General features: G+C 46.3%; 1 protein-coding gene across 1 annotated transcript in view; it reads left to right on the top strand.

Moving 5' to 3' along the window:
- Window positions 1-24,280, top strand: part of ITGA9 (integrin subunit alpha 9) — a 327,365-nt gene that overhangs the window by 268,700 nt on the left and 34,385 nt on the right. The window contains exons 23-24 of the mRNA XM_049629010.1: window positions 19,559-19,684; window positions 21,510-21,629. Of these exons, the coding sequence (XP_049484967.1) occupies window positions 19,559-19,684; window positions 21,510-21,629 (246 nt within the window). The remainder of the gene's footprint in view (window positions 1-19,558; window positions 19,685-21,509; window positions 21,630-24,280) is intronic.

Here is a 24,280-nt window from a genome sequence, read left to right as displayed (position 1 = left end):
TCTGGGGCTAGAGCTATGATCCCTGGGCAGGACAGACCTGCCTCTAGGTTTCACCAAAGACTCTGTGTTTTCCCGGAGGGTTTCTTAAGGTCCAGGTGCTGTGAGTGGAGTGTGGCTTTGCTCATGTGGGAGAGATTTTACTAGGGAGCCTAAGGAAGCATGACCCCTTCATACTCCCAGCTGTGGTTCATGATCTTTCCTTGTAGCAAATGGTCTAAGCCCCTCCACTCTGCTTGTGTTCTATTTAGAAATAGACCACAGTGGTGGTCCGAGGAAAGACTTAATTTCCACTGCCTCCCACCCATCAGCGTTGCGCGGTGCCCTGTGGGGACACACTGACTTCTCACAGCACAGCAAAAATGTGGGTAAGCCGCGGTGAGCATAGTATCCATCAGGAAGCCAAGGTGCAATAACCATGAAAGAGAGTGAGAGGGAAAGAACACCAGAAATTCAGACTTGCAGGAGACTGACCTAGGAAATGTCACTGAAATACCATGTGACAGATGCATGGAGGCATGCCCAGACCCAGGCACGTGGTACAAAGGTGCAAATCCCACCTTGGGAAGGGCAAAGGAAATGCAGACTCTTTGAGTCAGGGCTGAGAGGATGTGTGGTTGTTCACCAGGAGAACACGCGAAGGGGAGAACTTTCCAGACAGGGAGAGGTCACCAGTTGTATGTGTACAATGGAGGCAGTATCTGATTCTCTGTTCTCTGTGCCTAGTCTTATACAAAATTGGCAAAGGTAGCTGTTTTCTACACCTTCTCCAGAGCATACTGCAGACAGATACCTGGGCAGTGTGATAGGAAGTCATTTCCTGTGACAGTTGGTAAGTTAACCATTCCTTCTGGGGTGCCTCATTTCTGTGTACTTGTGGATCACTCCATCTCTCCTGACCTAGGAATGGGAAAGGCCAAGCCACTTGCCCCCAGAGGCTGTCAAACCACACGTCATGGATGTTGCCAATAAATGACCTGTGGACAGTGGCTTCTGTGGGCCAGACAGCCCTTGTGAGGCAAGCGTTTGCTCCTTAGAGAAAGTTCCTATTGGAAGTGAGGACATAACCTCTCATACAGCTTGATGGGAATTGGCCTGGAAAATGTAACGGCTTTCACTTTGGTGTAGTCTGTCTACACAGACAAGCCTTTTAGCAGAGCCCCTGGGCACGGGCCTCAGAGAGGCTAAGTTAGCACGTAGGTTACAAGCATTATGGCTTACGAAGGGGCGACCATTTGAACTTGGGTGGTGGTCCCACTCCAGAGTTAAGTTTTACTCACAATGCATGAAGTTCAAGGACAGGGATGGGAGGTTTGTCTCAAGATTCAAGTTTTATTTGCTGACGCTGAAAACCTATGTGTGCAGCTTTCTGATGCTGGAAGGGGGGCTTTGGGGTTTGGCTCTTGTAAAAATGCAAGATGGAAGAAAGTCAGACATGACAGTTTACAGAGAATAAAGGGCTGGAACCGTATGCTAGGTGAAAGCCTGGGTCTTTCAAAGAACTCTGATGTTAATCCAATAACAATGAATTTCCTCCCCATTTTTTGTTCCCCCCCCCACAAAACCATCTGAAAAGGTTTACCTCTCTGGCCAGCCCTGTCCTTGCTTTGGGACAGCAATTCTAAAGAACTGACCTGATTTCCAGGAGGCAAAAGAATGTGGAAATAAGGGATGATTTTCTGAGGAGACACATCAATAACTTTGCCATAGGGCATCGTTAGGATGTTGACATCAATATGATATTAATAACTAGTATCCATTAAAATATATCGAAGTAAATTATAAACCCCCTCCCACGCTGTCCCTGCAGACACATCAGACGGGACTGCCCATGATCTAATTTCTGCCAGAATGAGTTGGTTGATATGGGAGCTTCACCTGACTTGTGATGAGTCTATATCCCTATAAAGGAAAGATGTACCTGATACATCAGTGACCACACAGAAGCTTAAACTTAGAAATGGAGGACTGAATTGCTTTCCCCTAGAATGATCTGGAAAAGCTTCTTTTTTTTTTTTAATGTTTATTTATTTTTGGGAGAGACAGAGCGTGAGCAGGGGAGGGGCAGAGAGAGAGGGAGACACAGAAGCAGAAGCAGGCTCCAAGCTCCGAGCTGTCAGCACAGAGCCTGACATGGGTCTCAGACCCACAGACGGCGAGATCATGACCTGAGCTGAAGTCAGACGCTTCACCAACTGAGCCACCGGGGCGCCCCCGGAGAAGCTTCTTAAAGACGGTGGTGTTGGCACCATTAACTCGATCACATTTAATCAATGACTAAAGAATGAAGAGCTTTCTCCTAAATACCTGACAAGATAACATACCACTTCCTGCTGTCCTGAGGCTTTCGTGGCCTGTGTTCATGAGCTGTCAAATTAAATCCACATAGCACCTCTACAAGGGGCGGGGGTGGCGGTGGGGTGGGGAGGGTGGTCCTTATCCCAGGTAGAGGAACCAGTCTCAAAGACTGGCCCGGCGTTACACAGCTGGTAAGTCAGAGAGAAGGGTCCGTGATCGGGTCTGTCTGGCTCCAAAGCTCATGCGTTTCCTACTCCAGTGTATTTCACACCCCTCCTCAGAGCATTGCCCAGCCACCAGAGGCAGACTCAATCAGTAGAAGAGACAGATGATGAACAGACCACCAGGAAACACTCACTGAATTGCAGCATGTCAACCCCAGGACAGAGAGGCACCAACCGCTGCAAAAAGAAAACCTCAGCCCAGACGGTATAATCATGATGCAGACGGAAGATGGGGGAATGAGCGAGATCGGTATCTTCAGAGAGAAGCAAGAAGACAGTGTGTCCATGAAATAGAGAAGCTCGCGTTTCGTACATTTAAAATTTTGATCCCTCAGACAAAAACCTCAGCCCATGAGCTGTGTCGTAGAATGGATGTAAGAGAATAAAGCATCGGGTTGGAAACTTGAGGGGTTTTCCAACAACGTAGCGCTAAATGACCCCCAAAATGCCAGTCAAACTTATTCCGTTATTTTATAACAACCTGAAAGGGAGATCCAAATGATCTCAAGATGAGAATTAGAAGGCAGGAAAAACGGAAATGAAAGCAAGTCAAGATTCTTGTCTTGTTTGGGGGAGAGTTTCTGTACCAATTAGCTCAAGGCTTTGATAAAATAAAAAGTCTAAATACATGAAAATTTTAGTGATGCCTTAAAAGAATGAAAGCAAAGACATCCAAACCACTAAAGAAGCATTTTAAAAGAACTCATGGAGGTGCCTGGGTGGCTCAGTCAGTTAAGCGTCTGACTCTTGAGTTTGGCTCAGGTCACGATCTCATGGTCGCGAGATTGAGCCCCTCATCTGGCTCTGTGCTGAGTGTGGAGCCTGGTCAAGATTCTCTTCCTCCCTCTCCCTCTGTCCCTGCCCCCTCTCATGCACACTTTCTCTAAAAATTAAAAATTAAAAAAAAAACTCATTAATAAATACATACACGTTTATATATAAATGCGATGGCAAGAATAAATCCAAACATATCAATAATCAAAATAACTGTGAATGAAATAAATGCCCTAGTAAATGACAGAGCCTGTCAGGTTAGGGTTTTTTTTGTTTTTCTTTTTTTTTTTTTTTAATGTTTATTTATTTTTGAGAGAGACAGAGACAGAATACAAGTGGGTTAGGGGCCGAGAGAGAGGGAGACACAGAATCCGAAACAGGATCCAGGCTCCGAGCTGTCAGCACAGAGCCCGACACAGGGCTTAAACTCACGGCTGTGAGATCGTGACCTGAGGACCCAAGCTAAAGTCGGACGTTCAACTGACTGAGCCACCCAGTCGCCCTAGGTTAGATTTTTTTTAATCCAAGCGTAAGTTACTTACAAGAGGCACACCTTTAAAATGACCCATAAGGTTGGGCTGCCTGGGTAGCTCAGTCGGTTAGGTTGTGCTGACAGCCTGGAGCGTGGAGCCTGCTTCAGATTCTGTCTCCCTCTCTCTCTCCCCCTCCCCTGCTCGCTCGCTGGTTCTCTCTCTCTCTCAAAATAATAAACACTAAAAACATTTAAAAAGAAATGAATAACCTTTATTGTAAGGAAAGAAACAGACGTATCTCTATGGCAAACAATGCTGCTCACCCCCAGGAAATATAAGGTAATCAACTGACTGGATGTGAGGCCTTGTGCATGGGGAAAGTAAAAGCTTGGGGCACCCTTATAAACTGCCTGACCTTGCATTCCTCAAGCCACACACCGGTCCACTGGCTAAGGGTGGAAAAGCCTTACGAGACCCAGGTGGTTTTGTACAGCCTCTGGCCAGTCATTGGCTGATCACTAGGCTATGCTGATCCAGGACAACCCCTAGGAAACCAGGCTTAAAAGTAAAACAAATGTAAACAACAACAAAAAAATAGCAGAGACATCAGAGATTACACATTGCAGAAGACACAGATTCACAGAATTAGTCCAATCAAGGCACTAAACAAATAAGCAAAACAAAAAAAGTAATGACTACCTCTTCCCGAAGGAGGGTAAGAACTCAGAGTTGCCACAATATTTATCTAAAACTTTCAGTTTAGAAAAATACATATGTGAAACATGCAAAGAAGAAGGAACAGGGTAAACAGGGCGCAGGGGGAGAAAAGGAATCAATCGAAGCTGCCTTTGAGAAGCCCAGATGTTAGATTTAGTAATCAAGGACTTCAAAGCAGCCATTATAAATATGTTCAGAGAACTAAAAGAAACCATGTTTAAAGAATTAAAGGAAAGTATAATAACAATGACTCATTGGACAAAGAATGTCAGTAAAAGATGGAAATTATAAAAAGAGCCAAACAGAAATTCTGTTCCAAAAATTCCAAAAAATACTTTTCTGGAGTTGAAAGGAAAATACCTGAAATGAAAAATTCATTAGAGGGGCTCAGTAGCAAATTTGAACTGACGGGGAATCAGCAAACTTGAAGATCAGTAGAAATATCCCATCTGAAGAACAGAAAGGGAAAAAAAATACAAAAAATGAGGGAAGCCTCAGAGACCTGTTAGACATCATAAAGTATACACATAGAAATACTCATAATTGGAGGTCCAGAAGGAGAGGATAGAAAGAGGCAGAAAAAATATCCAATGAAACAATTGCCCCAAATAGTAGAGATGTTTAGACTCCTTCACAATAAAAGATATGGAGGCAACTGACTCTCCATTTGGAAAGAAGTTACAGAAAACCTCGACCTCACTGGGGGGGAAAACAGGCAGATTAGAAAGTTATATGTAAAAAAGGAATATTAGCAGAGAGTACTGAATATTTTCATAATATTTGGATGGGAAAGCTCTTCTTCCTAATCAAATCATACAATCCAGAACCATTAAAGGAAAGATTGACAGATTTAAATCTGTAAAAATGTTAAACTTTTGTGTGATCATAAAACATCCCAAACAAACTAACAGATTATTTAGGAGAATATATTTGCAACATAGTTGACAGAAAAATATGTAAATGTCTTCTTCAGATCAATAAGGAAAAGGCCAAAAAGTATAAAAATGGGTGAAGGGATATGAACAGGCGATTCACAGAAGTTTTCATGGCAAATAAACATTAAAAAAACAAATGCAAATAAGCAACAAACATTAGCCTCACCAGTAATGAGAGCAGTGTAAACTCAAATGAAACCAAGGTCCCTCCCCAATTAAACTGGAAGAAAATCTAAAAGATTGTTAATATCCATAATTGGTTAAGATGAGGAAAAATGGGCACTCCTAAATACCATTGGTCTAAAAGGCAATCTGATAGGGGCGCGTGGGTGGCTCAGTTAGTTGAGCCTCCAACTCTTGGTTTTGCCTTGGGTCACGGTTTCATGGTTCATGGGTTTGAGCCATGTACTGGGCTCTGCACTGACAGCGAGGCGCCTGCTTGGGATTCTCTGTCTCTCCATCTCTCTCTGTCCCTCCCCCACTCTCTCTCAATATAAGTAAATCGACTTTTAAAAAGCAATTTGACAGTAACTATCAGAATGTAAAATGTGATTACCAGCAATTCCACTTTTAGGAACCTGTCTCAAAATTCTCACATAAATATATCCAGCAGAAACTTCTGTTTGATGGTAGATATGGATGTCATTGTTCTCAGCATGAAAGTAAACTCTTCCTATTTTGGTGAAGTAGCAAATAATATTCCACAAGGATTCTGAGAGGGAGCTGTTAGATTCAGGCTTAAAAAAAGTAGTAATAATAATAACTTTTTGTTAAGAACTTGTAACAGATGAGGCAATATACCAAGTACTTTTTCTGGACAAATTAACGTAATATTCATTAGAAATTACCAAGGAAGCAGAGGCACAGGGATGTGCCTAGGTCACAGAGCTGATAAGTGGCTATGTTAGCGTTCACTTTTTTTTTTATGTTTATTTTTGAGAGGGGCGAGGAGGTGCAGCGAGAGCGGGGACAGAGGATCCGAAGCAGGCTCTGTGCCGACGGCAGTGAGCCCGATGTGGGGCTTGAATCCACACACTGTGAGCTCATGACCTGAGCTGAGGTCGGATGCTCAAAGTCAGTATTCACTCTTAACGACCAGACCGTACAGCCACGCGCAAGGCCTTGTGACATCTCTTTGTCTGGACGTCAGCATTACCTGGAAGTTAGAATTGTGGTCGGGGAGGTCTCGCGGAGACCTTCATTCAGGGTGGAGGCCCCGAGCTGTCTCGGGAGGTTGTAACGTGATCTTTGCGCATGAAGGTTCGGCTTGGCGAGTCTGTGTTTCCTGAGAATTCTCTCTCCTTGCTTTCAGCCCTCTGTGGTTTCTCTCCGGTGAAGCCCCGGGCCCCATGTTGCCCTTTGCGGTGTCCAGACTGGACATCCAGGAGCCTCCGTGTGTGCTTGCTAGCCCTCACCCGGGGGGAGCTTTCTGCCGCAAAGGAAATCACTTAGTTCGCTGGCAACAGCAGTTGGACGGTAACACCGGTTTCTGAAGCCGGCCGGTTGTTAAGGCACATTTTGCAGGAGCGAAGGCCTGGGCCCCGTGACTTAGTTACACACGGAGGATAATTGCCACAAGAAGTCTCCCCTGTGGCAGGCTTGCTGGAGGCCAGAACTTGTGCACCAGCCAGGTCTGGTGCTCCAAACCAACCCAGCAGATAACCCAACATTGAACCACTCACTTTTTCTTTCACGGTCTACTACTCTCCTCCATAGTGGACCCATGCTTCTTTTATTCCCCCTTCTCCACTCCCAGCTTTTCTGTTGAAATGCGAGGGCTTATCCTATACCAAACCAGCGTTCATCCGGGGAGGGGCTTTCCTACTAACAAGAATTCAAGGCCTAGAAACCCCAGGATGCGGAGTCCAGGGGGATGTTCTTCTTCTCCTTGAGGACCTGGTTTGCCATTTGAGGACTTGTATTAACTTATCTGGGTAACTCTCAGGGACACCCCTGGGGTTCTCTGTAAAAAGATTAACCAGGAGATCTGAATGGTCCAAACCACGTGGTCTAAAACCCTGCGTGACCTCCCATTCACCTTTCCAGGCCATGTCCTCCAATACCCTCTGCCCCCGACCTTGTCTTCCAGCCACTCTGGACCATGAGGGCTGCTGATTCACCCACCACGCACGTCGCTGGGCCTCCTGGCCTTCCTAATGGTTCCTTCCTTCCCTCTGGCTATGGAAAGCCCACTCATTCCTCGACACCTAGTTCTCACACATCCCCTCTCCCATCAAGCCTTCCCAGATACCTTCCTGGGTAGTCCTGCCCAGGGCCTTTGCACCTGCCTCTGCTGTGAGAGCACTCTTCCCCCAGTTCTTTGCATGGCTGGCTCCTTCTCATAGTGTGAGCCTGAGCCCCAAGTTCACCTTTTCACCGAGGTCTTCCCTGGTCACCTTAGCTAATGTTGCAAATCTCCATCAGCTCTATCCCATTTCTCTGTGTTACTTTCTTCATAGTACTTGTCACTGCCTGAAATGACTATTTTTCAATTGTCCTCTCCCACAAGATTGAAAACACTATGACAAGAAAGTCATGGCTGCCTTGTGTCCAGCATTTGGTGGCCCGACTATAATATGTGCTCAGATAAATGAAAGAATAGAATCGACATTAAGTATTTCTTTCTGCCGTAGGACAGGGTGGTGTCCTTAGACCCCTGCAGACCCTGCAACACATCTAACGAGCACCTCATATGTCCTCGGAACTCAGGAAATTTGTGTTGAGTTGAAATCCCAAGATGTTTTGGCAACTTCCCTTGACTCACAGCAGAGGCTGCCTTAATTGTAAAGTGGGAATAAGCAAAAAGGTAAAACTTTGAAATAAGGGGCCACATCTCTTAACAGAAATGAAGGCCTCTCAGAACAAACTTGAACTCCACTTTCTCTGACATCGTGAAAACATGCTCCTTTTCCCTCACAGACACAGACACACACACACACACACACACACACACACACACACACACAGTCAAGTCCGCTGATCTCAGCAGTGGCCTCCAACCATTTTTTTCTTTTTTCCTTTTTCTTTTTCCCTTGGTTCTGCATGTGTCTGAACGTGAGCTGAATAGTCAAGTTCCTAAAATGAGTCAGGATTCTGTTGGCTTCAATTTTTTTTTTCTTTCTAACAGAAGCCAGACACTTAAAAACGGGGAGACGGCTGATTGAATTCTGGAGAGAGAGTTACGTTCCTGGGCTCTTGGGTCAATTTTAGTTTTGGCTAGAGGGAGGAAGTGTGTGTTTCTTTGCACAGCTTACGTTCGGCACGCAGCCTCTGGAAGGTGGCGATAAGCTTCAGCTGGGGCTGTCCCTGCACAGTGTGGTCCAGAGGCTGCCCTTTAACCCGTGTGGGCGGAGCCAATGAATCAAGTCAGTGACCTCTCCCTGCTGACTGAGGGCGCCAGCTTATCAAGGAGCCCAGGGTCCTATACTCACGGCCGCTGTGACATCTGGAAGCATTAATGCTCCGTAGCTGGCATGTGGGCCGGTCGGAATGCCCACACTTTGGGACAGGATTGTTCTGGTCCCTGACATGGATAAAGGTTAGAAGTGAGTGATTCTACCATTTACTTTCCTTCATTCCTTAAGAGCATCATGACACAGAGCCCTGTCGTTGCCGGGTGAGCAGTTCCTGGAGCTGCTAACAGGAAATCTCCCTGAGGATAAACAGAGCTGTCGGTCATTGCCTAGAAACACGTGGTTCTCATTGAACCTGCCCAGGACTTACTGTGGATGCCTCAGAAGCACCAAAACAGGAAGACTCCTCTCTGATATACACACCAAGTTTCTTCTGACCGAAGGGAACTTTCTCAACATTGTTAGACGCTGAGAAGTGATTCTCTCCCCAGCTGTCCGGGAACCAGCTTCACTCGTCCTTCATGAGGACCGGAAGCACATTTTAGGTGTCTCACAGTCTTGAAACTTTAGACCTAAGGATTCTCTTTTCACCGCTCTGACGAATATACTCTCAGAAAGTTGGAAGGGAGGTTAGACAGATGGCTCCACGGGAGATAATCAGAAAATGATCGTTCTTTACTTTTTGAGAAAGGGATAATTATAAAGGGATACATCTAATAAATGCAGCGATAACTCAGTGAATCAGCAGGTGTGCTACTTTATCTTTTCATGGAAGATGGGGACGGGCTTTGTTCTTTACCGTAAGATGGGTCTAAGAGCTAGACCCGGAATCTGAATAAACCGATCCAAATCCAAGGGCTGTGTTGTGTCCCACATGAGGGCTACTGACTCATTTATTATCCACATCAACAGATTGTTCTGTTTCCAAAATGTTTCATTATCTGTGGAAGGAAAACATTTTTGGCATGCACGTTAAAGTGCTCAGATAACATATTTATGTCTCACTTTTTTCACTGGAGAGAATCTGACCGCATCTGGAAATTCTTCTGTTGTCACCGCTTCTCTGAAACTATTTCCCATCTGTATCCCTTTAACTCCAGTAAAAGACCATCCCGGTGCTCGCGAAATGGGCCTCCTCTGGGAGATTTGGCTTTCTCCGATTAAATGTAAATGAATTCCGTTCTACTGGGCGGCCTGGTGGTGCCTGAACTACGGACTTTCCAGCCTGTTGGCCAGCACACCCAGAGGAAAAGGGTGTGGGGGAGCGGGGAGGGCATGCCATTGTTTTTGCCAAACCCTAGAGCTGGTGAGGGGGAAATGATCGTTGGCTTTTATTGTAAGAAGTGAAATATTGTATGAAATAATGGCGGGCTCACACAGAGGTCACATTGTACAATGGATTATGCTCTCCTTTTCCTTTGGAAGATTGGTTCTGAAGCTTTGCCCCTTGATTTCCTGTTTCAGTTTTGTTCTCTGTAACACCCTGACATTTCACGGTGGTGGTGGCGGCCTTGAGGGATGGGAGCTGAGGCCGGGTGACATGGGGAGTGGGAAGAAGAAAGCTTTTTTTTTTTTTTTTTTTAATGTTTTCTTTTGAGAGAGAGAGAGAGAGAGAGAGAGAGACAGAGCACAAGCAGGGGAAGGGCAGAGAGAGGGAGACACCGAATCTGAAGCAGGCTCCAGGCTCCGAGCTGTCAGCACAGAGCCCGACCCGGGGCTTGAACTCTCAAACAGCAAGATCGTGACCTGAGCTGAAGTTGGATGCTTAACCAACTGAGCCACCCAGGCGCCCCAAGAAGATAGCATTTTATTTAGAGGATAATTTTTAATTAGAAAGAGAGGAGACATCTAGAGTGAACATTATGATCTTTTCAGTCTTTTTCTTTTTTTTCTTTTCTTTTTTTTTTCCATTGGTTATTTTTTTTTTAATTTTGTTTTTTTTTAATTTTTTTAAATTTACACCCAAATTAGTTAGCATATAGTGCAACAATGATTCCAGGAGTAGATTCCTTAGTGCCCCTTGCCCATTCAGTCTCTTTAAAAGTAACCGTCTTTGCCTGTCTGGAAAATTAAACGACACCAGATCATTCTTAAACCCCCTCGTCTTCCTGCTCCATCCCCAACACTGCCAGTCTGGAGGCGGGCTGTTGTTTTATGGAAGGCTGCTAGGCCCTCATTTAGCTGTTTCAGTTCAGACACAGGGTATTCGCTTCATTTGGGGATGCAGGCTGGGAGGGACTGGCCAAAGCCAGCACCTCATGTTAACGTACCTCCTGTTGTTGAGATCATCAGAGTGTCTGTCCTTTCTGTGTGTCCGTATGAACACAGAAAGCGTCTAGCTCCACGCAGAGGTAAATATCGGAAAGTCAGAACTTGCTGAACTGATAAACAAGAGGGCCCTTTTCGCAAAGCAGAAGAATCTGTGCTCCGGGAGGGTCTACCAAAGGACACCTTTGAGAACCCCTTCCTTCGCATGAAATGATGCGTGCACACAAAAACTGTTTCCAACCTTTCAAAGACACTCGTTACATAAAGGTAGGTCTATCTGTTAGGGGGAACTACCCAGGATTGTTAGTGGTTTCTCTGCTCATGTTAAATAGTGTCCTTGCAGTCAAAAAATCAAGGTAAATGAACGGAGCCTTTGGGCAGCCAGCCTCTTCTGCGTTATTCTGGGTCTATATTCTTGCAAAGACTTGAAATGACTGGTAATACGTGAAAATGTTTGTTTTAGGATTTGTTCGTAAAATGTTAGCCTCTTGTACCGTTCTTCGGTCAACACCAAGAAATAATAGTGAATGAGAGCAACGTGATTTAACATAAGGCATAACATAAAGAGCTCTATAAGAGGAAAGATGGTCTATCAGTTTATATTTTGCTGAATGGAAAAGGCATAGTTTCAATGTATCTTTCTGTTAGTAAACCTCTTAGGTCAGCCTGATTAGCCAGTGGGTATCATTTCTCAAACATTTTCTGAGTACTATTTTTATTTCAAATCTTGAAGTCCTAAAATTAGTATCGCCAAAGCCACTGTGGTGAAGGTTCTGCCTCCTGTGGCAGAAGGGGCCTATTATCTTTTGATACTTGGTTCCGAGATTGGGCAGTAGGTAATTGAATTAGCAAAGTAGGCATTCGAAACAGTCTCTGGGTTTTCAAACTCCAGGGGTGTGTGAATCCAGAGGAGCAGGTGGCAAGTCAGGGGACGGGTCATGTTTACCCAGTTGCCATCCGCTGTGATTGGTGGGACATGATACAGAAAAGTGGCCCCAAGATGTAACAGAGAACACAGAGTCACTGATTAACAGATGAGTGTGAGTTAACGTGAAACACGTGTTATTCAAAAATGAACCTGTGCCCTCTTTAATCCAAGTCAGTTCAACAAACATAGTTTTCGAATCAAAATTCATCTAAGACCCACGTTGGCAAAGACTCTGAGCATCTTTCATAGGGAGCACTAATGTCATTGAGTTTGCTCCCCTGCTGATCTGATCCCCCGTTTCTCTTTTATTGGCTGTGTACTGTGTTCAAGGCAGTTCACTTTGTACATCAAGCCAGGGACACTTTGGTGAACTTTCCCATCCCTGGACCCCAGCCAGCTGGAGGATGGTCAAGAAATGGGGCTGATTCTGGTAGAAAGGGGACGTCTATGCCTTAGCCTGTTAAAAATCTGCAGTAATATCACACGCCCCGGGTGAAAAGTGGTTCCTTCACTTTGAGACTTGTTCATCGCCTTCTAGGTGGCTGTCCCACCTCCATCTGAGATTTGTCTGCAGGACCCTCCTCTGTGTCAAGGCCCACCTCTACTGCCTCCTTTCTGCCCACCGCAACCCAACATTCGTCCAGTGCGTGAGCCATGTTGAACTCAGATACTCTCTAGTTCAAGTCTGCTGTTGGCACCTCTGTGCCCTTGCACATGCTATTCGTCCCTGCCTGGAACTGCCTTCCCCTTCTCACTCTGCTCTCTAGGAGTTCTCTTTATCTTCCAAGATCCACATGAAGCACCACCTCCTCTGAGTCAAGAATGCAGATCATGACAGGCCGACTGCCGGTAGAGGGAAATATTTCTGAGGGCTTGTGAGAGAGCAGACGATGAGATTAGGGCCCGGGCGTGTGGGGGACAGAGGCTCTGCAGCCTGGGCCCAAGGAAGGAGGAACAGGAAGGGGGCATCCTGGGGGAAGCTTTGGAGATGGCACTCCTTCCATAATCAAAGCATCTAGGTGTGTGACAGGCTGCTTAAGCCCTCTGGGCTTCAGTCTTCTCATCTGTAAAATAGGGGTGAAAGTTAAGGAGACCAGATGGCCCAGTTTGCCTGGCACATCCCTGATATGTGTCTCTGTCTTGTTCGTCCATCTGATTAAGTCTCCCACTTCACTCTCGAAAACATCCTCGTTTGGACAATAAATCATATGATCACCCCACTGATAGCAGCACCTTCTATGCATGGGTACTATGAGGATTCAGTATGTGCCGTAGCTGTTAATGGTTTTTGGTTTTTTTTTTTTTTAAGTTAATTTATTTCAAAAAAGAAAGCATGAGCAGGGGCGGGGCCCAGAGAGAGGAAGAGAGAGAATCCCAAGCAGGCTCCACGCTCATTGCAGAGCCCGACTCAGGGCTTGATCTCATGACGACGACATCATGACTTGAGTCAAAGTCAAGAGTTGGATGTTAACCAACCGAGCCACCCAGGCACCCCCATAACTTTTAGAATAGTACCCACGTTAGCTGGCGTAATTCCTGTTTATATCTGAACTCCGTACAGGGATAGGGCCGTAAGCAGCTGGGATTGATTTCGAGGGTGATACGCTTGGGGAATGAGACTCCGAAAACAGATTAGAGGACTGCTCTGCCCCTCCAGTCTTGAGGCCCAGGGACAAGAACTGCCTTAGGGTGGCTCTGTTCTGGGACCCCAGGAGAGACCTATGTCCTCTCTCTACCTCTAGGTCAGCAAACAGCTCAGAGGTACCCTAGGCAGGCCCCTCTCTTGAGGCCACAACATGGGAGTGCTTTGTTTTCTCCAACCCCTTTATCAGACCACCACGGCCTGGAGAGTCTTTAGTAGAAGCTCTAGACGTTCCTCTGAATGGTAACAGACTCTCTTTTGCAGCATCATGCCTTTGGAATCGTCCCGATTCATACTTTGAACCCCGTAGTTTATGCAGGGAGGTTTGGCTAGACCACGCCAAGTGTACCAAGCACTTCGTCCTCAGATGGGCCTGGGACCTCGGAGGCTTCTGACCACAGAGGCTCCTGACCGAGGCTAACTCGGACTCTGCCACCAAGTGATGTCCACATTGTCCTTGGGCTCCTGACAGTTTCCCAAATCACCACCATCTCCTGGTTTTGACTTACACAGTGTTTTCTTTGGGGTCCGGACAAGGGGAGTAAAGGAGACCAAATGCCAGCAGAAAACCCTCATTAGCTGCCTTGGCCGAATCCAGCCTTGACACTGTGGCCCACATCCTCTTGTCCTTGTTGTGTGTGTTTGGTGAAGACCTATTATTCACATTCCAGTAGACGTGGGCCTCATCCAGCTCCCAGAGGTCCTGGAAGATAAGCAGCCGTGTCATGGGAAGCATTTGGACTCGGCTGGTCTGGAAAATAGATGAGAATTGAGTGGGCAGGGACGAGCAGAGGGCAACGGCCACAGAGTCCTTGGCCAGCCACAGAAATGAATCTGTTGGACACGAGCGCCGTGGTGTTTGGATCGTCTGCAACGCAGGAAGAAAACAGCGTGTCCCTTTGATTTTAAGCAAAGAAGTGGTGAGGGAGCACCTGGGTGGCTCAGTTGGTAAGCGTCCGACTCTCGATCTCAGCTCAGGTCACAGTCTCATGGTCATGAGTTCGAGCCCTGTGTCAGGCTGTGTGCTGACAGTGCTGAGCCTGCTTGGGGTTCTCTCTCTCCCTCCCTCCCTCTCTCTCTCTCTGTCCCTCCCCCCACCTCTCAAAATACATTTTAAAAAAAGTATGCAAAGAAGGTGTTTATAACCAAGCTGGGAGTAGGAGATGTCGGCAATTGCTTACCTACATGACGTGAGATCAGGTGGCCCCCTGCTCTTACGAAAGGCACGGGTGGTCCTCAAAGTATGGAATAAGCAGGTGAAGACAACCTTAGTGACCACATAGGCGACCACCCTAATTGAACACAAGGACGCTGAGACCCCGGGGACTCGAACTGGCAGCTGTTAGCAGGCAGAGCTCGGGCCGACGCCCGGGGCTGTCGAGTGCCCCCCAAGGCCCTCTGGGCCTTCACTGGGTGTTTCTTGCCGCCAGCAGCCAGTCACATGACCTGGACAAGTCCTGGAACTCAGGGCCTGTGGTTCCTTATCTGTCAGCTGAGGCCAAGGGACGGCGTGATCTCCAAGCTGCCTCCCAGAAACCACATTCCAGGATGCTCTGTTCCCCTTCCAGGCCGAGACAGCATGGAGAAGCCTGGCCTCTCAGCCAACAGGCGCTTTTATCTCCCACACTCTGGCCAGGAGTCAGTCTTTGGCCCCAGTGGCAGAAATGGGTCAGGATGAAGGATTCTGGGCCTCCCAGACTTTGAGCTAGTGCTTTCTTCTTGATCAAGGGAGGAACAGGAAGGTCTGGTTTTCCCCCCACCTGTGCCTGTGCATGACTGCCACCTCAGCCCCAGCCTCCTCTGTACCTGAGAGGCAGGGACATGGTTATAAGTACGGGCTCTGGCGCTGGATGGCCTGCCAGCTGAGAGACCTCAGGCGGACCTCCGGCCTCCCCTTGCCTCTCAGTTTCTACATCTGTAAAATGGCGATGGTAATAGCACTCACCTCCCAGGGCAAGGACTGCACGCGCTAATGTGTGTAAAGCACTCAGAGCCTGCACACGTGTTAGGTAGTGTCGTGGCTGTTGCATACAAACCTACCCAACGTAGAAAAATCCTGCCCTTCCACGACCCGGACAGGGACTGGGTTGCTCAGTTCTAGCTGAGGGAACATCTGCACATCGGCAACAGGATTAGGTCGATCGGAATCAGACCCATCAGAGCACCAAGCAACCTTCGGTCTCCCTTTGAACGAGGACCACCCTGAACCTCCCCGAAAAATGTCATTTTCCCCCAATTGAAGCGATTCCCGTGTAACCACAGTCGGGAGCACAACTGGCTGAGATTTTCATCCACCACAGACTCAGTCTCCACTTCCCTTCTCCACATTCCCCTGGGCCAGATCAGACGTCACACGGGGTCACATCACATCGCTGTCGGCACCCTGTTCGCAGGCCGCCCAAGGCTGAGCGCCGAGGCTTCGGCTGGTGCCTACCCCCTCGCCCTGCCTCCCGGCTTCCTCCTGTTTGGGGGTATTCACAGTGCCAGGCTCCTTGCACCCAAGGGTAGCCAACTTGGCTGGTCTGGGGCTCTGTTCCCCCCCTCCCTCTCCCAGCCTAGAGACCCAAAGCACCAATTCTCAGAGCCAGGAGGAACTCTGCCTCCACGCCTGATTTCGATCGGGGACAAATGCATCGCACAAGACTCAGAGATTCTGTGTCTCTAAACCCAGACCAAAGTGTTTGTGTGACCAGGCCCCGCCCTCTCAGCAGAGGCATGCAGGCGCCCCGGGGCTGCAGCAGGACCGGTTTTCGCAGTGACCTTTCGGCGAGTGTCCGTCCAGAAGACCAACAGGTTAAGTGGAGGATGCTTCAGAATGAGAAACGAGTGGAATTAAGAACATGAGCACAACACGTGCAAATTCTCAAAGGCTCAGTGAACGAAATGCTTTCCATCCACCCACCGTGTGCCCTCCGTGCCTAAATAGAGGGCAACCCCCAGATAACACAATACCCCGCTTCCCTAATGAGGTACATTCAACACTTCTTTGGGCCAGCTTAATAGGAATCAGAAATGGGGTTGCCTTGGAGGTAGGGGATGGGACTGGACTGGAAAGAGGCAGGAGGGAACTTTCTGGAATGAGAGACAGATTGTACCTTCACTGGGTAGGTGGTGATGTGGGTGACTTCATTTGTCAGAATTCATCAAACTACACTCTGAAGATCTGTGCATGTTAGTGAATATAAACTTTACCTCAATAAAAGAAGTTAGAAACGCGAATTAAATAACTTCGACTCACAATATTTAACCTAACTATGCAGTTGCATTCTTTTTTTTAAAAGTTAATTTTTTAACGTTTTATTTATTTTTAAGACAGGGAGAGACAGAGCATGAACAAAGGAGGGTCAGAGAGAGGGAGACACAGAATCTGAAACAGGCTCCAGGCTCTGAGCTGTCAGCACGGAGCCCAACGCGGGGCTCGAACTCACGGACCGCGAGATCATGACCTGAGCCGAAGTCGGCCGCTTAACCGACTGAGCCACCCAGGCGCCCTGCAGTTGCATTCTTAAAATTACGTTAAGAGTAATATGTCAACTTACATTATTCTTCCCATTCGCACATCTCACAAAATGGTTTTATGCACACGTACATCCTTTGACATCAGCATGTATCATGACAAAGCCACTTTTTAAAAATTTTTTAAATGTTTATTTCTGAGAGAGAGAGAGAGAGAGAGAGAGAGAGAGAGAGCACACGTGTGCGTATGAGCACAGGCAGGGCAGAGAAAGAGGAAGAGAGAATCCCCATGCAGGGCTCAAACTCACGAACCATGAGATCATGACCTGAGCCCAAACTGAGTCTAATGCTTAACCAACTAAGCCACCCAGGCGTCCCTTAAAGACCTTAATTTTAAGTAATCTCTACACCCAACATGGGGCTCAAACTGGCGATCCCGAGATCAAGAGCTGCATGCTCTACTGACTGAGCCAGCCGGGTGCCCCGGGAAATGCAGTACATTTTCAATCCAAGCTTCTTATTGAAATTTTTTTTGCAAACCATGAATGCCCATTTCCATAACATTGCAACGGTTTTTCTCATTTGTCTCGTGATTATTCGTGATCCTCACTACATCAGGGACGTGTGTTTTGCTTTCTAAAAGGGACTTTCAAATAGTTGTCACAGTTTGCCATACTCGCTCCGAAGAATAATTCCCAAATCTGTGTTAAATCTCATTGCCTTCTTCCCATTAATTCCCTCCGGTGACCTCGAAAAGCAGCCAAAACCAGGGCTGATTGAGACTGAATCAGGCTGATGTATCTTCCCAGATTCTGTGGTTCAAACAAAGTAATTGAGACAGTACCAAATTATGAGATATTCTTAAAGAATAAGAAGTCCTAAACTAGGAGAGATTTGTAAAGGCAGCACACTCTTTTGTAATAATTAATTGGAGGAACTAGAACATCTTATTTGTTTTCAGATATATTATAGTAAATCCTGGCAAATGTGTTTAGACCAAAGATAAAATCGAGATTAATGCAGCAAATTTGGGGATCTTATTCTATAGTTTGTTATTAAAAGATTAGCACTGTTGGCTTAAGTTAGAAGTTTCTTGCTGTAAAAATTTTAAGTTTTGCTCCCTACTGTGAATGGGAAGTTGAAACATTCTTTTTTCTTTTTTAATGTTTATTTGGGGGGGAGGGGCAGAGATGGAGAGAGAGAGAATCTCAAGCAGCCTCAGCACTGTCAGCAAAGAGCTGGATGTGGGGCTTAAACCCACAAACCGTGAGATCGTGACCTGAGCTGAAACCAAGAGTCAGATGCTCAAACGACTGAGCCACCCAGACACCCCTGAAACATTCTTGAATAAATTCAGACACACTATATTTTCCTTAAGAGCTTTAAAAATGAGAGAGTTTGATTTAAACAGATGATTCTGGTTAGAAAAGGGATTATAAACGCAGTCCTAAATTATGAATTACTAATTACAAATTTTACAACTTGACCTTAAGTTATGTCCAGTCTTCAGTGATAAGCAGGGTTATGTAATGATGTATGTAAAGAAGTCTTTGTTTTTTTCACCATATCCTCAATTTAGGCATCAAAAATAGTGTTATTCTTAAAGAAACCACCATGGAAGGCTTACACTGTTGTTTCGGTTTTTTGTTTTGTTTTTTAAATTTTTTTAATGTTGAGTTTTGAGAGAGAGAGAGAGAGAGAGACGGGGCACAAGCAGGGGACGGGCAGAGGGAGAGGGAGAGGGAGACACGGAATCTGAAGCAGGCTCCAGGCTCCGAGCTGTCAGCACAGAGCCCGACGTGGGGCTCGAACTCACGAACTGTGAGATCATGACCTGAGCCAAAGTCGGACGCTCAACCGACTGAACCGCCCAGGAGCCCCGCAGAACTCTGATTTTAAATGACGTTATAGGTCATTCTCTAGTTGGAGCAGAAAAAGGGGCCCAGAGAAGTCCTGCTGGATGCCTCTTCTCCTCTCTAGGGAGATGACTAAGGGGGGTTGATAGCACCCTAGGTATTCTGTGGAACACAGTTTGAAAACCTCTGGCAGTGGACCATGCATGAATGCTTGGTCTTAGAAGACCTGGGTTCAAAACCTGGGTTCTAGACTCTGTGATTGCTGGCAAGGACTTAACTTGAGTCTCATTTTCCTCCTCCAGACAAGGAGCGTGAAAGCTCATCTCCAGGAGTAGCTACCGGGATGCTTATAAATGTGCTTTGGAAACCATGAAGTATAAGGTTTATTTTGTTCCTTAGGTCTTACCGTCTCCTAGTGACATTTCATTCGCATGTTGCGTGCCATCTCATCTCAGTTATTTAGGGACTTCGGATTATCTGGCCTGGTTGATGGTACTACCTTCACCCTTCAGCTTTGCAGCAATATTGTCCGCTGGAGAATGGTCAAGGGGGAAGGGATGACTTTGCGGTAAGGGATTCCAGGTTCATAATTCATTCTTGGGATGGACCACTGTGACAGGTTTCTTTTCCCTTTCAGGTGGGCCAAGAGAAGGGAAACTGTTCTTTCCAAAAAAACCCAACCCCCTGCATCATCCCTCAAGAGCAAGAAAATATCTTCCATACGATATTTGCCTTTTTCACAAAGTCTGGAAGAAAAGTCTTGGTAAGAATTTGCTCACTGGTTGGGTTAACATGGGTGGTCCTCACGAGGAAGGCGAGTAGGAGATAGAGAGACTAGTTTTCTATTTGGCATTTATTATTTTCCAAATCTGGTTTTAATCAATTGACGTCTAAAGTCACAAGGACTGTGGTCAAGTCCTATTTTTCAGCCTGAGGTTTCAATCAAAGTGTTAAATTTACATTCCAAATTCCATTGCCTGGCAAAGGGAAAACCTTTGCAACCCACCAAGCACAAAGTAAAACATTTCTCCAACGAGTATGAGTCTAATCAAGACTGATGGTTCTACAACCACTTGGGAAAACTCCTGGGCAGTCTCCACTAAAACTAAACATCTCCGTATCCCGCGACCCAGCAGTTCCACTCTGAGGCGTACCCCCAAGAGAAATGTGTATTTATGTGCCCTAAATGACATGGATAAGAAGGTTGACAGCAATCTTCTTAGAGCTAAAAGCTGGGAACAGTCCAGATCCCCATCAACAGGAGAATGCGTAAACAATTGTGGTGTAGCCCCACATGCGGGAATATTACAGAGCAATGAAAAATACTACCCCACACTACAACAGGAACGCATTTCACAGACATAATAATGCCTGAAAGAAGCTGGAGCCAAAGCACACATAGTATAATATTTCACTTACAGGAAGTTCAGAAAAACCAAGGCTAGCAATAGTAATGAAGTTCAGGATAGTGGTTGCATTTGAAGGAATGTCAACAGGAGAGGGCATGAGGGAACCTGCTTTAGTACCAGAATTATTCTACACCTTGATCTGGGTATAAACATGAAAAATATATCAAGGGGGACCCTTCAGATTTATTCCATCTACTCTATGTAAGTTATACCTCCATTTTTTTTTTTTAAGTAAAGGTATTGAAGATACAGTTATATGCTTTCCCCAAGCCTCCTTTCCCCATATATTTGGTTATATCTCTTTAGCTTATTATTTCAGGATGGGCACATCTCACTTTTCTTTTTCTCTTTTTTCCTAAAAAAAAAAAAAAAAAAAAAAAAAAAAAAGGAGGACTGTTTGCCACTTGCACTATGGGTTCTTTTGGTTTGTTTTGTTTCTAACTTACCTAGTGCTGATGATACAATTATTTTTAAAAGCCCTTAGCATTATTAGGTATAGTGATATCTCGTTGTTTGACAGACACAACTCTGTGTGCGGCTGGCAGTTTTACCCCAGCCACGAAACATCATGCTGGTAGGTGTGTGCGTTTTGGATTCTACCATACGAAAGAGAAGAATTCCTCTTTTGTAACTTACATTTGGAATTTAGGTGTCTGTTGGTGATTCGCGTGTTTTCTTGGTCAAACGTGCTTTTCTTTCCTCCTGTGTTTTCTTGAGTCATGATATGACTTCTGAGCCCTCTAATTTGCTCTACCTGGAAAAGGAGCACGAAAGTGTGTTTGCCAACTGCACAGGCAGAAATCACATAATGCAGGAAATAACATCCTGTGTTCAAAACTCAGAAGAAAAATTCTTTTGGAATACATAAATGTGTGTCTTTTTGAAAACAGTCATCTGTCCCTGTGAAATCCAGTTTTTGGGTAGTGTAAACCAGTGAGTGGCTTTTTCCCATTTGCTTGACCTGAAGCCGTGTTCTGGTGCCCGCAGGGGCAGGAAATCCCTCCATTGCCCTCTGGTGGCAAGAAGGAATGATCACGATCTTCCTTTGGAATTCTCTGCCTAGGATTGTTTTAGTCACCAGAATAGAAGCTCATGGAGCCCTCTGCTCTAGAAACTGCTGCGCATTTGTCTTTGTTCTTAATACCGTTTGAAAGAAAGTTCTCTGATTTCTCTTCTCAGGACTGTGAAAAACCAGGAATCTCTTGCCTAACAATGCACTGTAACCTTAGCGCGCTTGCTAAAGAAGAAAGTCGTACTATAGACATTTACATGCTGCTGAACACAGAAATATTGAAGAAGGTAATGCCCTTCGGTTCATTTAAAAGCATTGGTATTATAGGGGCGCCTGTGTGGCTCAGTGGGTTAAGTGTCCAACTTTGGCTCAGGTCATGATCTCGCGGTCCGTGAGTTCGAGCCCCGCGTCGGGCTCTGTGCCGACAGCTCAGAGCCTGGAGCCCGTTTCGGATTCTGTGTCTCCCTCTCTCTCTGCCCCTCCCCTGCTCACGCTCTGTCTCTCCCTGTCTCTCAAAAATAAATAAATGTAAAAAAAATTTTTTTTAAGTAAAACATTAAAAAAAATTCTTTTAACCATTGGTATTATTATTAGGTATAGTGATATCCAGTATGAATACGCTGTATGCTAGCTAACTTGACAATAAATTATATTTAAAAAAATAAAATAAAACAGTTTTATTTAGCAATGAAAAAAAAGAGATTTTAAAAAGAAAAGCCTTGGAGTAGGTTTTCTCATGAAACACTGCCTGCCCCCTTCTAAAACGTTTCTGGCAAGTGCCATTGGTAATTCACTGCAGGAAGATGCTGGGGTAGGGGTGGGGGACACTAGACCCTTGCTATTCTACACGTGGTCTGAGGACCAACTGTATCAGCAGCACTTGGGATCTTGTTAGAAATGTGGAATTTAAAAAGAAAAATGAAAAGACATGCAGAATCTTGGGCTCCGTCCCAGACTTCCTGAACCAGCACCCTTCAGTTTAATAAGCTCCCCGGGTGTTTTGTTTTGCACATTTAAGTTTCTCCCGACTTCAGCTTGCATCAGAATCCCCTGGAGACCTTGTTAAAATGCAGATTCCTGGGGGCTGAGTCCGAGATTCTGTCGTTCTGACAAGCTCCCATGCGATAACTCTGCCACTGCTCTGTGGACCCCATGCTAGATCAGGGGCCAGCACACCTTTTCTATGACGGGCCAGTTGTAAATATTTCTGGCTTTTCAGGACACACAGTCTTTTGTCACAGCTCAACTTGGCCATTGTCTTGTGAAAGCAGCCGTAGACAATACGCAGATGAATGGGCATGGCTGTGTTCCAATAAAACTTTATTTACAAGAACAGGCAAAGGGCCAGATTTGACCCACGGGTGGTAGTTTGCCAGTCCTTTGTTTAGATGACACTTTATTTGAGGGAAGTCCAACTTTTGATTTTCAGGTCACTTTGCTATTATGAGTTTATCAAAAGTGGCTCATTTAAAAATACCTCAGTCCGTGAATTAGCGGTTCCCTAAAAATATCATACAAATTCCCTGTGATTTATTTTAACATAAGAGCCGCTGAGTATGAAAGGCCACAGCCAACCAGCTGCTTTAAAAAGAATCGCTTGGGAAGATAAAATAAAATATGCATGTTAGCTGCAGAGATTCTATTTATTTTCCTCTGGAAAAACTGTGTGTGTTAGTCGGTATAAACCTGAATGAATATCTTTAGAAAAGTCATCCCAATGTTAGTTTTAAATTAAGCATGGCAGTAGCATGCTGACCTGAGAAGTCACAGGCACGAGAGATTCAAGATGTTTCGCCCACTTTTCCATCTGTGACTGGCGCGGCCCCCACACGCCCAGGGAGAGCTGCGCACAATTCTCTTTTCCTTGGTTTCCTTTGCAGAGAAACCAGTTTGGGGCCAGTTGGGCTCTCCCGGCAGTGTTTCCCTGTTGCTCCTCTCCCTGAAAAAAGGACAGCGTTGGGGGGTGGGGGCAGCACCCGGGTGGCTCAGTCGGTTAAGAATCTGACTCTTGGTTTTGGCTCAGGTCCTGATCTCATGGTTTGTGAGTTCAAGCCCTGCCTCAGACTCTGCCCTTGTCAATGGGCAGCCTGCTTGGGATTCATTCATTTTCTCTCTCTCTCTCTCCCTCCCCTTCCTCCCTCCCTCCCTCCCTCTCCCCCTCCATCTCTGCCCCTCCCCCACTCACTCTCTCAAAAATCAACAAATTACAAAAAAAAGAAAAGAAAAGGGACAGCGTTGGGAGAGGACCAGGCGAAAGCTAGAGTCCCAGTGGCCATCCTGTGATTCCGGAAGCGTGTCTGGAAGCCCCACATCGCAGGAAGTGCCTTCCCAACGTGGGCCTCCTGGGTCAGGCTGAAAGATCAGGCTTCCGTATACTTACCTGTCCCGTTCATCTTCTTGACAAATGGCCCCGGTGACAGTTTTATTCCCCACGCCACACTCGTCACTGTGGTCGAAGCCCTGATCCGGGCCCGGACAGCAGGGGGGAGGCCATTCTGATTCCTCCTGCGCCCTCAACCCAGATGTTTGCCGCTTGCACTCCGTCATTTGTCCTTAATTGAATTGCAAGGCCTCAGGCCTTTCTTGTGTACACGGCTCAGTGGCCTGGCCTTCTGCGTGACTCTCCCTGTCAGTGGCCAGGGGTAGCCCTTTGCCAAGGATCATGTCCCACTGACCACCGTTCCCAAGGACCATCCAGTCCAGTCTGCGCCCTGAGAGACAGCTGTGGGGTGTCGTGTGTAGGTGCTGGACGATCGGTCTCCCTGAAAGTGCCCTTTCTGCAGAAGCCAGAAATTTCAGGTGCAGAGGAGAGCCTAAAATGAGGCTGCCCTGGAACCAGATGGGTCCCCAGCTGCTCCTAGAGCTTGAAATGCAGAATGTCAGTCCCCTGAAGCCAGCCATGACCTCCCTTGGGGAGTGAGCACCAGACGAGACGCCC

Source organism: Panthera uncia, chromosome C2, assembly GCF_023721935.1.
Source record: "Panthera uncia isolate 11264 chromosome C2, Puncia_PCG_1.0, whole genome shotgun sequence".
Taxonomy (NCBI): domain Eukaryota; kingdom Metazoa; phylum Chordata; class Mammalia; order Carnivora; family Felidae; genus Panthera; species Panthera uncia.
This window is presented reverse-complemented; position numbering and strand designations above follow the sequence as displayed.